Raw genomic sequence first — 16416 nt, 5'->3', positions numbered from 1 at the left:
AGGATATTAATAAGGTTTGCAGATCTTTCTTATGGAGTGGTAAGGCTTATAGTTCTAAACCAAGTAATATCTCTTGGGAGAAGTCATGTTGTGGCAAGCAGGAAGGTGGTTTAGGCTTTAGAGATATTATCAAGTGGAATACTGCAATGATGGGGAAATATGTCTGGGCAATTGCTTCTAAACAGGATAATGTTTGGATCAAATGGGTGAACTCAGTTTATATTAAGGATGGGGTATGGTGGGATTACCACCCAACTGCATCTGCTAGCTGGTATTGGAGGAAGGTTTGTGACACCAAAGAAAGTCTGAAACAAGTGTATTCTCAGACTGATTTCAGTTCTATGAATCAGTATTCAGTTAAAGCAGTGTATGAGAAGTTGGTAGACCATAGACCATTGGTTAATTGGGATAGATTGGTGTGGAACAGACTAAGTATCCCTAAACATAGATTCATTTGTTGGTTAGCTGTGCAAGCAAGACTCCAAACAACAGCAAATCTTGCCAGGTTTGGGGTTAGTGGTTCTGCTCTGTGTCTTATGTGTGGTTTGTATGATGAAGATCACAAGCACTTATTCTTCTCCTGCCCTTATAGCAAGCAGTGCATAGAAGAGATTAAGACTTGGCTAGGTGTTACTGCATCTACTGTTGATTTACACCATCTGTTTAGAGGGATTGGACATAACAAGCATTCCAAGTTTCAGAAACAAGTCTATTATGCAGGGTTGGCAGCAGCAGTGTACTCTATATGGCAGTGTAGAAATGGTAGCTTCTGGGATAAGAGTGTTCCAACTGTCCAGAATATTGTAAATGGAATTAAACAGATTGTTAAAGCTAGAATTAAGGTAGTGATGCCTAAGAAAGTTAGTAGGAGAGATTACTTGTGGTTTATGGCTCTGTGAGCTGTGTTTTTGTATAGCTGTGTGTTTGCTTGCTCTTAGGTGATAAGGTCCAACCTAGTTGGTTCGTGTCCCTTTGAGTCAAGCTTAGGTTGTTTTTGTTGAGATTAATATTATCATTACCTTGCTAGCAAAAAAAAAAAAAAAATTCTTAACTAATACAAATTTAATCTTAACTGCAACAAATTTAATTGTAACTAACACGAAACTATTCTTAACTAAAAATAACATTAGTATGAACAAAAATTAAAATATTCTCAACTAAAACAAACTTAATCTTAACAAATTATGAGCGGAATAATCTTTATTTAGTTAAGAATAATTTATTTTAGATAAGATTACATTTGTTTTAGTTAGTACGGAGTACTAAGTTTGTTTCAAAATCATAATTATTCGACTCATAAGTACAACTATATATTAAAATTATTTTGTTATACAATTAGTTATCTTCTAGACTAAATCTAATTAGTACCAACACAGGAAACACAACACGCGTGATATCTAGATGATCTTATATATAAAATGCGGTTTCATAGGAAAGTTATTGCTCCAATAAAAAAAACTATTATTTGTTGAACTCAACCCACTAATTTCATGAATACAAGAAATAGAAAATTTTAACCTAGCTTTGATTTGTGCATAAATTTGTCAAGCAGTGGTTATTGGCAAAGCTGAGGTTCAATAGTGGGGAATTAAAATAAAAAGCTTATGAAGTTAAGGAAATCCATTACTTTTAGATTGGTAAGATAAAAGTAGGATCCGACCCGGGTCGCACACCTTGCTTGTGGTGGGTGAGTCTCCCAACAAGAGTTTCTGCATACGGCGAGGCTCGAACCCGAGACCTCCCTTAAGCGGCATCAAGCTGCTTACCACTTGAGCCAACTCTATGTTGGTATTCCAATCCATTATTTGAGAATTGAGAATAACAAGTCTTTCTCATAGATCCCCAAACAATTTACCTTTTTTTTTTTTATAAACAAATTAATTCATTGTTAAAAAGTCATACGACATCTACATAAAAATTTAAATCTAACAAATACATAACAATCGAATCAAATAAAAACTTCCTTTCACCATAGCTACGGTCGTAGTATATCAAACATTCTGTATACCCTCTTTTATATCGCTGTGATTTACAGCCTTCATTGACGAGGGGGTCTATAGATCTGTTGTAGCCGTGACAAATATGATTTCCGTCTGATTCGTTTGATTGTAGTCGAAATATTGACATCTTCTTCGATCCCGCATAAATCTTTACCAAAGAAACAACCTAAACTAAACTAAACACACAAACTTAACTAAAATCAAACCCACCATAGGGGTACTTCCTACACCGAAACAATCAAACCCACCATAGGGATACTTACTACACTGAAACTATGTAGTTTTATTGAAATCTAACGCAAAAGCACAACAAAATTGAAAGAGAAGGGGCGAAAATAACCAAATTTCTGAAGAAAAATGGCTATTTCCACCCTAGAAAACTCTAATTTTTATAAACCCTAAAAAGAGAGAAAAGAGGAGAAGCGGCGTCCTTTTTTGTTTACCTTACTCTCCTCTAATAAATTATTTCACATTCTCTCTCCTTTTTTGTTTCTCATCTTCAAGTGGCAACCATAAATTAATTTTGATTGTACGCAATGATTTCTTGGTGGATCACATTCCTCTTTTCATTTTTCAATCTTTATTTTTGAAAGTGATTCCATTCCACTAGCTCAACCAAACAAATTCGAACAATAACGGTAACTATTAACCCTTCTTCTTCTTATTTGTTTCCAATCCATTCCGTTTCCGGCATTCAAACCAAACACCCGCTTAATCGAAAATAACTGGAAAAGTCGCGATTTCAGATGCTGCATGACATCTACCTGACCTTAAGATTTGCAGTTCTTAATCCTTAGTCAAACACTCATAATTTGCAAGTGTGACAACAAAGGAATAGCAAGAAAAACGTCCCTTGTAATTTGTAGACTGTTAAACATCACCAACGCCAGTGTTGTTCTATTAGTAACAACCCTTCTGCTAATTTGTTGTTGAAACAGCTGTCTAAAATGTTAATCGAGCAACACAGGAACTTAATGAGTCAAACACTCGTACAGATTTTCTAATCTTGACGCCAACATAAACAAGCTAAACAAGTTTTCTGGCATCAACTTAAACACTCGCAGAAATCACCTCGCCTAAGTAGTTCAACATCTAGCCAATGAATCAAAGTGGTATAACAATGACATAACCCAATCTCACGTGCTAAATGAAGCACGATATGAATGGAATAATGGATTAGTATGATCAGAACTGAAACTGCATCTCTGAAGAATAGCTCAGTTCCTCCAGGTGAGCAGCCATAGCTTTGTTCATAGGCGGAGGGCCGCACCTCAAGATCTGTAAAATTCATGATTTAAGTTCAATACACCAAGTTACCGTCATTGATAGATGTTCAGGAGGGAGTAAGCTAGGAATTTAGTATGTACCCGAATATCTGATGCAGGTGCAGGGCAGTGTTCTTTGATCATTTCTTTGCTTACAAATCCAACACCACCTTTCCATCCTTCAGGAGGCTGTCAAGTAGAAATAGAAACCCAAAACAAAAGTCCAAATGATTTAGTACAGGTGAGAGGAGTTGCATAACATAAAATACAGCACGCTAAACAAAATGTTGCTGAAGAAGATACTTAGTGACTTAGTGTTCCATTCCTCAACCTCATAGTGGAAAAGAGCCCAGTGCAAGAAAGCATTATTTGAAATATATTAAACAAGAATTTTGGTGGTATTGACAATGTGTTGTACCAACAATGTCTACTCTACTCCCTACTTTTCGTGGAGGGATTTCGCAGAAAAAGGGAAATGGGACATGGATAAGCATTTTGTCCCTCCCGTTTCTCAGAAAAAAAAACTGCTACATTATCAGACCAGTCTCGAGCTATTTTCAGATTTCATTATCCCCCTTGAGGAGTAACTTCCGCAGTGCCCAAGCCATGCTCCGTATTTTAAATTAGTATATGAAAAAATAAAAAGTTGGGCATCATTACAGTCATAAACTATGTTACTCGGACTCGGGTACCCATATCGGACGCGGATACGTGTCCAAGTGTCTGACTCGGCTATTTTGTGAAAAAGTTCATGATTTTTGTCCAAAATGAAGTGTCCAGTGTCCATACCCATGTCCGAGTGTCAAGGATATGACACGGGTACTTGAGGTAAAATGAAGAGTCCAAGTAACATAGGTCATAAATTAAGAGGTTTTGACCCATCATACACTCTAATGCAGCAGTTCCTCAGAAAATTACAACAGAAGACAACATCCTGAACTTAGAACACGACGATATGCATATAACAAACAAAGACTCATGCAGAAACCATTTCTAAATTGGATCAGGATCATTCCAGATATAGGACTTCGTAACACCTCCGATGTAATACACAGGGCCATAGCCCCTTCCCCTCCCCCATCCCCCAACTTCCAAGAGAAAGGGAAAAAAGAAAGAAAATGATTTTCATGTCCGAGTAACAAGACCATGGCATTGTTATTAAAATGAATAAGGGAGCAGTGAACCTGATTAAGGACATAGAAAATACTGAAACGATCAGGATAATTCTCGGTTAGCCCATCCAGTTCTTCCTGCAAAAGTCAGAAATTCACCAAAGTCATAATGAGCTCTCAATGGAGCAAATATATCAACAAAAAGCACAACGTATACCACGTAGAGTAACCTTCTTTATTGAGTCTTTAGCATCGAGATATTATCAGCACAAAAGATTATAGTTAAAAGTAAAAGTGTAAAACAGTAGACTCGAAGAGAATCTTGGTTTTCTGAACACGTCGCTCAAACTTGGAGAAGCATATCCCACACAGCTACAGATCAGAGTGAGCTAGTGACTTATTTGAATCGAAAAAATATAAGGATAAAAGGACTTGGCCAAACAAAATACAAATTCAACACTATGTTGGAATTCAACTTCTGACAATAGAAAAAATTAAAATTAAAATTAAAATTCAACATCATCTAATTATCTCAAATACGGAGTATTATGTTAAAAAGGGATAGACCTTTTTCCCGTCTTTGTATGGACTGCCAAAGTACTACCAGATCACATCTTCATGCTCAACCCCGATGTAACTTCCATCAATAACGTTGTTCTACTTTTAGAAGTTGAAATTCTAAATCTCAAATTTCTTCAAATGATTTCCCTATTGACATGACTACATGAGTGGTCGTCCCCTGTCCAAATCGTTTGCTTTGGTACCATGTTAAATCAGGTGAACACAAGACATATGCTCTTGCTAGGTGATTCAGAGCATCACAGTTTCATCCGAACCCTCTTAAATTCTCTCAGATATAGCAAACTAATCTTCTGTAATGTGTTATATTTTGAAATGCTTAAAAGAGGGGAACATCAAACCCAACAAGGTGGACAAATAATAAAATAGCAGAGAATGCAAAGAAACAAATCTGGCAACAATGTCAAAATAAAAAGATCCTGCTTGTATTATTTAGAATCATCAGATTCTTCATGGTATCAGAGCTAAGTTACGAGTAATCAAGCACGGTATGAATGTGAGAGTTTGTTGGTATTAATAGCTTTGTAAGGCTAACCCTTTTTCATATAAACATAATGAACATTTACAAGAGTATGCAAGGGTATATATATATATATATATATATGTATATATATATGTATATATATACTCTCCTAAACCTAGGGATTGCTACCTAGGAAGTTATGAGGTGACATATATAATTCACCTACATCACAAAAGGACAAACATAGGATCCAGTGCGGGGAAGATAAGTTTGTTACAAGAGCAGTCCCATGTGTGTTCTTATGCTATCCTGTGTTAACCAGAAGGGTTACAAACTCTTAAACTTGAGCACCCAGCAGTTCTTTGTCTCTAGGGATGTAAAATTCCATGAGACATTACAATAAAAAACACCTCATCGCTTCCATACAGGGAATCGAATCCTTACATGTTCCTGTGCCCACTGTGGATGATGTTAATGGTGCTGCAGAAGATGAGGAACAGAAGATACACCCACAAACTCACGACCAAGTTCACCTCAGTCAGCACCAAGCTCACCTCAATCAGCACCCCCTCACATACACTTACCTGTCACTTCTCAAACTACACCAGAAGCTCCAAGAAGAACCACTAGACCTTAGAAACCCCCCTCTTGGTTGATAGACTATGAACACAACATAACTATACCAACCACAGATACTCAAGCCAACTATGTTGCCAACATGGTGTTCCCTACAATGCAACCTCTCTTTTCTATCTTCCTTGCTGCACTCATTGATGTATAGGATCCCATACAATTCAAGGAATCAGTCAAGTTGGAAAAATGGAGAAAGGCCATGAATGAGGAGATACAAGCCTTAGAAAGCAATGGCACATGGGAAATCACTGATCTTCCCTTGGGACAAAAAGGCTATAGGGAACAAGTGGTTGTACAAAACCAAGAGAGATAGAAATGGTGCCTTGGACAGATACGAAGCAAGAGTGGTAGTGTTAGGTTATAGACAAAAATATGGGGTTGATTATGGAGAAACATTTGCCCCTGTGGCAAAAATGACCAAAGTAAGAGCTCTCTTAGCAGTGGCTGCCATGGAAGATTGGATAGTGGTGCAAATGGATGTCAAGAATGCTTTCTTGCATGGAGAATTAGAAGAAGAGGTGTACATGACCCTTCCTGATTTCCTGCAGGCTACACAAAGTGGAACAGAAAAATCTAAGAGAAAGCATACACCAAGTCAACACAGGTGTGCAAACTCAAAAAGTCACTCTATAGGTGAAATACCCACTTGAAACAAGCCCCTAAATAGTGGTTTGCAAAACTGTCATCAACCCTAAAGCAATTCATGTTTGTGCAATCTAAAACTGATTATTCTTTTTTCACTCAAGTATTGGAGAAGTCCTTTGTAGCTGCCTAGTCTATGTTGATGATCTGATCATAGCTGGGAATAATGAATTACTCATACAAAGAGAGAAAAACTTTCTCTCATCTCAATTTCACATGAAGGATCTAGGAGCTTTAAGGTACTTTCTAGGGATAGAAATGGATAGAAGCAATCAGGGTTTCTTTTTGTCACAAAGGAAATATGCTTTTGACTTGATCAAGGAGTATGGAATGCATAAAGACAAATCTGTTAGGGTACCTATTGAAGCTCATCTCAAACTCACACCTGAGTTGGGAGACTGATAGGTAGATTAATCTATCTCACCATCACAAAACCTGATATCTCCTATGCACTCTGAGCCAATTTTATGCACAAACGTACCACTGCTCATATGCAGGCAGCCAAAAGAGACTACCGAGGTATCTCAACTACTACCCTGGCCAAGGGATATTGCTAGCTTCTTAATCAGACAGTGAAAGAACAAAATACAAAATATCTACCTTCAAAAGAATTCTTGGATATTTCACATGGATATAAATTTGTAAATATAGTGCTATTACCTTCAAAAGAATATCTTCATATGTCACATTGGCATAAATTAGTTGTACTTTTGTTTTATCTTTCGGGTTCTCCAAGATGGCTCTAGCTACCTGATTCAAAAATAACCAAGAGAATTAAGGCATTTGATGTCAAATCAAATAACATAAACATTAAGAACGATTTGTTTCAAAAAGGAGAGCACAAATAATTACTTGAAACATTGGAGTGATGCCAGAACCTCCAGCAAGCATCCCAAATGCTTTAACTTCACCAGGCTGGTATTTGAACCGTCCCTATACACTCAACAAAAAAGATCGTTGAAGTTAGAGTCTTGTTACTGTTGCTTTCAAATGGTAAGATAACATGGCACAAAAAACACTAAATGTAAAATAAGAACTAGCTATACTTGAGCCAAACAATTCTTGTCACGAAGAATATAGAACACACCTTAGGTCCCTTCACAGCAAGATAATCACCGACACGCATCTCTCGGAAATGATGTGACATTCTTCCTTGAGGATACATCTAATTAGAACAAATCCAAACACAACATCAACTCTAAAATTGTTAGAACAGAACTGCAATACTTACACCATATCACAAACCACAAAGAATAGAGTCAAACACTCAAATAAAAATTCAGACATGCCTTGATGACTAACTCAAAGCGTCCGACATCAGAGTCCAATGTAGTTGGAGTGTATGGTTTAATGACCTCTTCTCCTTGACCGTCCTTTCCCCTAAATTCAATATATGGAAAAAATTTATAAAAATATATTACTGGGGCTACATACATAATCATAATAAGTTATGTTGGCACAGGCAGATCATAACCATAAACGAATCATGTTCCTAATGAAACATCTTCAAGTTCCAAAGATTAATCATGAAGCCAACCACAAATGAATCAACCCACTAAAAACTAATCTTATCATCAAATATCAACAATCTTTTTTGAATCCCAAAAACAAATTATTACAAACCCAAAAATAAACATAATAGTTTCAAAGATTGATAGTCTGAAACCTAACACAAATTAATCTCCCACTAAAAAAAACAATCTTAGCATCACATTATCAACAGTGTCTACTGAAATTCACCAAAATACAAACTATAAATTCACCAAAAATATCAACAATCTTTTTTGAATCCCCAAAACAAATTATTACAACCCCACCAAAAATAAACATAATAGTTTCAAAGATGGATAGTCTGAAACCTAACACAAATTAATCAACCCACTAAAAAAAACAATCTTAGCATCACATTATCAACAGTGTCTACTGAAATTCACCAAAAATACAAACTATAAAAACCCCACCAAAAAATAAGCACAGTATAAGTATACAATTGAATACCTGCAACTTATATGTTGACCAATGGGAAGACCCAACAAAGAAGTAGGAGAAGGAAGTGCAAATGTAAACTTAGCCACATTATGGCTGATCTGGGTGCGCTTCACCAGCTTAAATTCCTTGAAATTCTCAGGATCCAAGCAAACTACAATGCACAGAAATCACACAAATTTGATCATATTTCATGTACAAATATTATATTCAAAATTATACAGAAATACAAAGAATCTAATAAAAAATAACACCTACCTCTAGATTTCTTCTTGGTGGAGAATAAGCAAGAAGCTGTAGCTGCAACAACAACAACTGCTACTCCAATGGCTACAATTTGCATCTCAGGAGATTCCAAGTAATCCATATTTTGGGGAAAGGAATGTTTTGTGGCAAAAAAGTAAAATGGTAGTTTGATTTTGAAGAGAAAGAATGGGTGTGTTAGGTGTGATTAATGAAACAATGGGCGGATTTAGGTGAGGAAATGGGTCAACTTCGTATGATGAAAACAATGTGTTTGAGGAGATACCGAGATATGAGAATCAGATTTCTCTCCCCGACTCTCACCACCTACCACGAGTTTCACGAGTAAGAAGCCTACATTATTTCACCAACGGGCTGTTAATGTTTAGACCGGATTCGATTCGGCTGCAACTAGGGCTGTCAAATCGGGTCATCGGATTGGTTTCGGATCGGTTATAAACGGTTCGGGTCTTGTCGAAATCGGATAATATCGGGTTAATGTTTCTATCCGGGTCAATTTGGATCGGTTCGGATAACTTCGGTTTCGGATGAAGTCGGTTAATATGATGTTTCGGTTTCGAGTCGGTTTCGGTTCGGGTAATTTCGGTTCGATTAAATCTCGGGTTCGGTTTGAACCGGTTCGGGTTTAAAACGGTTTTGTATCGGTTTAATTTGGTTCGGGTCTAGTTCGGTTCGGGTGTATGTCGGATACAGAGTTGCTATTTTTATCGGCTTACTGCGGGTACCGGTGATGTCCGGATTGGATAAGTTTCGAATTCGAGTGTATGTTTGATTCATTTACTATTTTAACTGATTTACTGTGCGAATGGGTCATGTCTAGATCGGATATAGTCTCGAGTTAGGGTCATGTTTGATCGTGAGTCTTTGGTTCGGGTCAAGTTCGAACTGGTCGCACCTCAGATCGGGGTCAATTACGGATTGAGTTTGCGGTTTGCGGTTTGTGGTTCGGGCTAAGATCAGGTTGGCTTGTATTCTTATGTTGTATGGATCGAGTATCTCTCGAGTTCACTATCAAATTCAGATCACTTTATAAATCTAATATTAGATGCCAAATACTAATTTTTTAGAATTCTACTCCCTCGGTCCAAAATTCGGTTGAAAGTCGGTTACGTGTTCATTCGGACCGAGTCAACACCAATGCGGGTTAAATCGGATATCGGGTTTTATCGGGTCGGGTCGATTATAGTAGTTATCGGGTAAAATCGGATTTCGGATTGCTATCGGGTCGGATGCGGGTTCGGTTCTGTTAAAACTAGTCAGATACTAATCGGGTCACGGGTCTCCTCGGGTTGTTAGCGGATCAGGTTCGGGTCTTTGATTTACGGGTCAAATCGGATTTCGGATCAATGTCGGATCGGTTCTGTAATCCCCCGTAATTTTATTATATTTTATTTATATACTTTAACGTATATTTAATATATTTAAATGTAAATTTACGAATTTTAGAAATGAATATGTAATTAAAATATAATTATGTTATTACATTTTGAATATTTTAAATAATTTATGAAATCAAAATTGATTTTTGAATTTTACGTTGAAACGAATTCGGATTTTGAAATCACGTTCTATTGAAATTAGAAAGCAAATCCTAAATTCTAAATTCTACTCCTAGCCCAATTGGGCAAAGCCCAAACCAACAAAACCCCAAAACCATACTCCCTTCTCTTTTCTAATTCAAGTAAAACAAAATAAAACCCTCCTTCTCTTCTCCTTCCTCATTCACGTGAAACAAAAAAGAAAAAAAAAGAAATAGAGCTTCTTCATCCTCTCGACACAGCAGCCTCATCAACCACCACCGCGCCGCCGTTCCAACCACCGACCGCCGTTCGGTATCTCTCCTCCTCCCCTTGTTCTTTCTTTCTTCTTCGTTCCTTTTCCCCCTCTGTTTTCGTTAGCTTAGCCTTGTCGTTTTCGCAGCATCACCGCGCCCAGCCACCGTCGCCGGTGAACCTCTGCCGCGCCCAGCCACCGTCGCCGGTGAACCTCTGCCGCGAGCCACCGCCGTCCCGCCGTCCAGCCCTTCTCTCTCCTTAATCCTTGGTTATTTCTTAAACCCTAAGTAACTAATTATTTTAAATTAAAGCTTGTTAATTTAGATTATGTTCTTAAATTAAATTTGTAATTTTTATGGTAAATACGATTTTCAGATTTGATGTTGAGATTAAAAACGAATTAATTTTCAGTTTTGATTAATTAAAATTAAGTTAGGGCTTTATCATGATTTATTAATTTGAATTATGTTTTCTTGAATTAAAGTTATGGGTTTTGTGATTTAAATTATAAATTTAAGATTATATGAATTTTATAATAAAGTTATTAATTTTCAGATTATCTAATTACATTGAAATATTGGTTTTTGATTGTTTAAAGTATGAAATTCAAGGTTTTTATAATTATTAATCATGGTAGGTTGAGTATGGATTATTGAATTGGTTGTTTTGGGATACTGGGAACGTAGATTGACCTTGGTGAAGCTTTTAAATGAATTTATATTGCTGAAAATTTAAAGTACGATGTTTGCAAAAAGTTTTCAACGAATTTCAATCACTAGTTCAATAACTATGATGCTAGGAAAGCAAATGTTTAAGTTTTGATATTGGGGAAAGTTCTAAATATGTTTAGGATGCATTTAGAATGCTTTATTATGGTTGCCAATGATTAGAAATTGATTGAGATTACTTGTTGGTTGTTTAGGCGGAGAATTCTCTTTAGGCGACTTTTGTAAGTGTTAAAGTGGCCTATCAGTTTGTTTACACAAGGTACGTACATACCTGTGTGCTTGGAATGTGTGCTAATTGTTGAAACCATGTTGAATTGTTGATGAACTTGGTTATGTTAATGTTGTTGATGAACTTAGTCAGGTTGAAATGGCATGTTTGATACTGTTGGATGAACATATTAAACTTTTATTGCATTTTGAGGATTATAACATGTTAGTATGGAAGATTGATGCAAACATGTTTGATTGGGAACACTAGATTATTTAGTATATAATTCAGATCAGTTAATTGTTGTTCCCTTTTAGCTTTTCACTACTTTATGAGGGCGGAGGACCTTATTTAGTAAGTTGAAACCTTATACCCATATTCAGGGGTTGATCAGTATTAAAGAAAAGATTGGAGTTAATTGGAATGAGTCTTGTTTGATGCCTTGTGATCACTTACTCAATTCCAAGATAAAAACAGTTATAAATAAATGTGAGTTGCATGCCTTATGTGATTGTTGAGTCATAACAGGGTGTCAATTTGTAAATCATGTAAAGTGAAACTGAGTAGCAATAGCTTTAGACTGTGCACGTCTAAAGTGACGGACAAACAGGAGTTGGGGTTCATGGTGGTAGCCCATGGCCTTTCATTCGGACCGGATTGATCACCGCGTCCTATTTTCAGTCAAACGTTCCTCGATATCGCAGGTCACTGAGGTTACGGAGTCGCGCCCGTACCTCGTCTAGCTAGAAAACTCGGTCCATTGCCTATTTCAATTAAAAAAATATTATTGTTATAAAAGTCTAGTCCAGTCTAGCCTAGTCTAGTTAAGTATGGTCGTCAGATTATCATGCTTTGTCTGCCCTTAATTATGTTTAATAGTATCATGTTAGGATTATTATTGCTTTAGTATGTAGTACTCAGCTTTGCTGATTACGTGCTTTGTTTGTGTGTGTTGATCATGGCTATGCCTTATTGATCCTGTGATGACCCATCTTTGGTGAGCAGTCTCTAAGGATCAATAAGCGTTGCCCATCTACAGGTTTGAAGATGATGCATCATTGGGATCGGGATTAGAGAGCTTGTAGTTCATTTGATTTTCTAAGTTGGATTTGGTTTGTTTAAGTGGACTCTAAAACTTATTGAATTAGTAACATTAACTTTGTTTTTCGTTGATTGGTTTTTGGGATTTATTCTGAACATGATTATTTATAAACCTACAGTTAGTTTTATGTTTTCCGCTGCAAAATTCTGAATAAGCCGTTACGTTTTCACACGGGCGATAATGCCTTGATAATTCTCTACGTTTTATATTAAAATGTTCTTTTAGAAAAGAGAGAATTGCCGGGGTGTTACAAAGTGGTATCTAGAAGCTTATGGTTTTACTTCAATGATTTTAGGTGCCTAAACTAGCTATTTTCCTAAAACGAATTTCCTCTTCTACGTATTACATCATTCAAAAATGCGTACTTTTTTTTTGGGGACCAAATTCATTTTATTTTGTTTGAAAGTATATAATATTTCTTATTTAAGTTCGGAATTAACTTATTTATTCGAAACTTTTTGTTTATGTGAATTAAGTACGTTTTTCTTTATTTTCGAAATTAAATTAAATATATTCGAAAAAAATAAAATAAAAAAATCTTATTCCTTAAGTATATTTATTCGTTTAATATTTATTCGCTTAATAAATATGTATTCGTTTATTATTTATTCGTTTAATAAAAATTTCTTATTAATTATTCGTTTTTTTAAAAAAAAAAAATATTCTTTATTTTATTTATTCGTTTATTATTAATTCGTTTAATAAACTTTTTCTTACTAATCGTTCTTGTTTTATTCTTTAAATTCTTCAATGTTTGACCTATTATGATTTATTATGAGAGATGGGTAATATAGGAAAGGGCATATAGGATAGAATTATATGTGCATTAGTAGTTAATTGCTAACATAAGAAGTTAATTGCTATGTGCATGTGTTAAATGTTTAAGTGTTGCATGTAAATGTGCATAGAAATTGTTTGATTCCACCAAACTTATTGTTTTATTGAATTCTGATTATGCTTTGGTTGGGAAATCGTTAGTAAGATCTTAAGTTGTTTGTTTCAGGAATAAAATATTCCTTTCCAAGTACACCAATATAGGATCTCTCGAGAAAGATCGATATAGAGACAACTGATATTTTTGTGAGAAAGTAGTGTTTAGATGTGAATATCTTCCTATGATTCAAGAGCAACCCAATTGTACTAAGTGATCATGAGAATGAAATGGATTATGAGTCTGACATTAATAGTTACACCAGCGTTGAACGCAGAATGCGTCATATATTAAGAACAGGAGACCCTGATAGGGATGAGGAAACCCTTCGTGAGTTTGACCGTGCTAGAAGGCACACTAGAGTTGATATTTATAATGTAGTGATACTAAGCTAGAGGATGACCTCAGTCTCAAAGGCTACGAAGATCCACAAGGCAGAGAAAACTAGCTTAATATTTTAATACCGAGGATGATGATGAATTTAAATACGAGCCCTTTACTCTAGAAAGCTATAAGGAATCAAAGAACAAGATTGATAATGTTTCCCTCTAGGATTGTTTCATTATTTATTTATGTTGGGAATAATGTGGGACAAGTCGCCCAACGGTAGTTTAAATTTATTGCATAGCGCTTTTATTTTATTTTGAGGACAAGTACGTTATTGTGGTTTAGAAATTGTTATTAATATTGTTTTGAGGAATAAAATTTTCTTTAGGAAATACAAGTTTCTTTTGAGGAATTAAAGTTAAATATTTAATTATCCAAGTGGTCAATGATTTAGTTTGGGCACGCGAAGAGGAATATTTCTTTTATTATTATTATTTGTGATGATTGAATTTGATTTGTTTCCCTCGATCGGATGTCCTTTATGTGAATGTCGTTCGCAAATGATAGAGGAGAATTATTTTGCAATGATTGTTGCACCTTCGTAAAAGATTTTATGTGAATATTGTTTATTGAGGCGATCTCTATGGTCAAATCAAATATTGCTTGATATAGAATGACATGTAAGTAGTGTTTAGAACCTAAGATACAGTATATTAATTTCAGGCCGTGTTATAGAATGGACAATAATAATGACTTAGTTGTTGCTATTCGCCTCTTGGCGGAAAAGCTGACCCAAGAGAGAACTGAGCGTTCTGATTCTGCTGGGAACATGTTCGAGAGACTAGCCAAAGTTAAATCACCATACTTTAAGGGGAAAACTGATCTTACTTTTTAGAGAACTAGGTTAGAGAGTTTGAGAAATTGTTTGAGACTGTGAACTGTCCTTAGAATATGAGAGTGGGTCAAGTTGTCATGTATTTGAAAGATGAAGCTGATTTATGGTGGAGAGAGAATAGAGTTAGGCTTAGCACTGCTGAGAGATTCAATTAGGATTCAATTGTTACTGTCTTAAGGGAAAGTTTTACCCTACCTTTTATGAGAAAGCGAAAAGTTTAGGAATTCATAAACCTTATTATGGGGAGCATGACCATTGCCGATTACTATAGCAAATTTATAGCACTGTCGTGGTTTGCACCTGAGGTTGTAGCCACAGAGGAGCTAAAGGCTCTGAGGTTTAAGCAAGGTTTGACCGAGGAGATCCAATTAGGATTAGGTGTGGAAACCTTTACATCTTGGATATTGTGTATGGGAAAGCTGCTCATATTTATGGTTTCTAGTCTAGAAGGGACAAGAAAAATATTGTTGTTAGGGAGAAAAGAAAAGAGTAAAATGTTGGGGAAAACCAAGGGAAACCAGGGTTTAACCAATCCGGAAATTGGAGTTCGAAGCCTATAGGGTCGCAGAATAACCTAGGGAACCACAATAAGTCTTCCAATGAGAACAACAACCATAATAAGGCACCGGGTAAACTATTCTTGATGAGTCGAAATGAAGCCGAACATTCTGCAGGCGTAGTTCATGTTACTTTTCCTATTAACTTTGTGCTAGTTGAAACGTTGTTTGATTTGGGAGTAACTCATTCTTTTGTTTTGTCATCTGTCATTAAGAGTCTGAAGTTAGTAGATTTTGAATGATTGATTTACCTGTTATTATGCCTACTGGTGTAACCATAAGGTGTATATTATGGAAGAACTTGCCTTTGAAGATAAAAGATTGCGTTTTCCCTTCTGATTTGATAAAAGTTTAATCTGAGGGACCTGGATGTAATTCTGGGGATGGACTGGCTAAGTTTGTACAAGGCTAAGGTAGACTATGAAATTTAGAAAGTAAGTTTAAGGAACTCTATTGAAAGGTTGAGCTCATGTAGATGTTTTGAGAAGTCCAAGAACCTTAGTTATTTCTGTAATGCAAGTGAGGAAATCGATGAATAGAGAGTGTGAACGATTTTTCTGTAGTGTGTTAGAGGTGAGTAAAGAGGTTGGAGTTAAATTCGAGGATGTTGCCATTGTGAGTGGATTCATTGATGTGTTTCCGAGTGAAATTGCAAGTATGTTACCAGCTAGAGCATTTGAGTTCACTATAGAGTTAAATCCTGAAACGACACCTATAAATGATCTAATTAGGACACAATTGCAAGAGTTGTTTCGTTAAGGAGTATGTTAGACCTAGTTCATCACTGTGGGGAGCTCCTGTGTTGTTTGTTAAGGAGAAAAACAAGAGTATGGAATTATGCATCGATTTTAGGGAGCTAAACACCATCAAGAACAAGTATCCCTTGCCTAGGATAGATGACATATTAGACCAATTGAATTGGGCGAGTGTGTTCTCGAAAACTGATTTG

General features: G+C 36.0%; 1 protein-coding gene and 1 long non-coding RNA gene across 3 annotated transcripts; one reads left to right on the top strand and one right to left on the bottom strand.

Annotated features, from left to right (window-relative positions):
* Positions 1-2835: 2835 nt before the first annotated feature.
* Positions 2836-9272, bottom strand: LOC110797632 (NADH--cytochrome b5 reductase 1). Of its 2 annotated transcripts, none has more exons than XM_022002734.2 (9): positions 8939-9272; positions 8693-8834; positions 7984-8074; positions 7782-7859; positions 7547-7627; positions 7355-7444; positions 4450-4515; positions 3368-3454; positions 2836-3278 (listed from the first exon to the last, which is right to left on the bottom strand). In XM_022002734.2, the coding sequence occupies exons 1-9, from the start codon at positions 9045-9047 to the stop codon at positions 3186-3188; spliced, it is 837 nt and encodes a 278-aa protein (XP_021858426.1). In that variant the 5' UTR covers positions 9048-9272; the 3' UTR covers positions 2836-3185. The 2 variants fall into 2 exon arrangements, with proteins under 2 accessions (XP_021858426.1, XP_056687022.1); XM_056831044.1 differs by having other exon boundaries at positions 7295-7444; positions 8939-9263.
* Positions 9273-10364: 1092 nt separating this feature from the next.
* Positions 10365-12887, top strand: LOC130463954 (uncharacterized). Its single transcript, XR_008924198.1, has 4 exons — positions 10365-10776; positions 10865-10987; positions 11642-11706; positions 12661-12887. It is a non-coding gene; the product is annotated as an uncharacterized lncRNA (long non-coding RNA).
* Positions 12888-16416: the final 3529 nt, after the last annotated feature.

This window comes from Spinacia oleracea, chromosome 6, assembly GCF_020520425.1.
Source record: "Spinacia oleracea cultivar Varoflay chromosome 6, BTI_SOV_V1, whole genome shotgun sequence".
Lineage (NCBI taxonomy): Eukaryota > Viridiplantae > Streptophyta > Magnoliopsida > Caryophyllales > Amaranthaceae > Spinacia > Spinacia oleracea.
This window is presented reverse-complemented; position numbering and strand designations above follow the sequence as displayed.

Bases quoted from the DNA above. Each gene is read 5' to 3' on its own strand.
- LOC110797632 (XM_056831044.1), bottom strand. From the start codon at position 9,047: ATGGATTACTTGGAATCTCCTGAGATGCAAATTGTAGCCATTGGAGTA. The intron at 8,075-8,692 runs GTATTCAATTGT...TATTGAATTTAG, and splicing joins GGTCAACATATAAGTTGCAG to GGGAAAGGACGGTCAAGGAG. The intron at 4,516-7,294 runs GTAGATATTTTG...TGACTTTTGCAG, and splicing joins ATCCAAGAATTCTTTTGAAG to GAAGAACTGGATGGGCTAAC.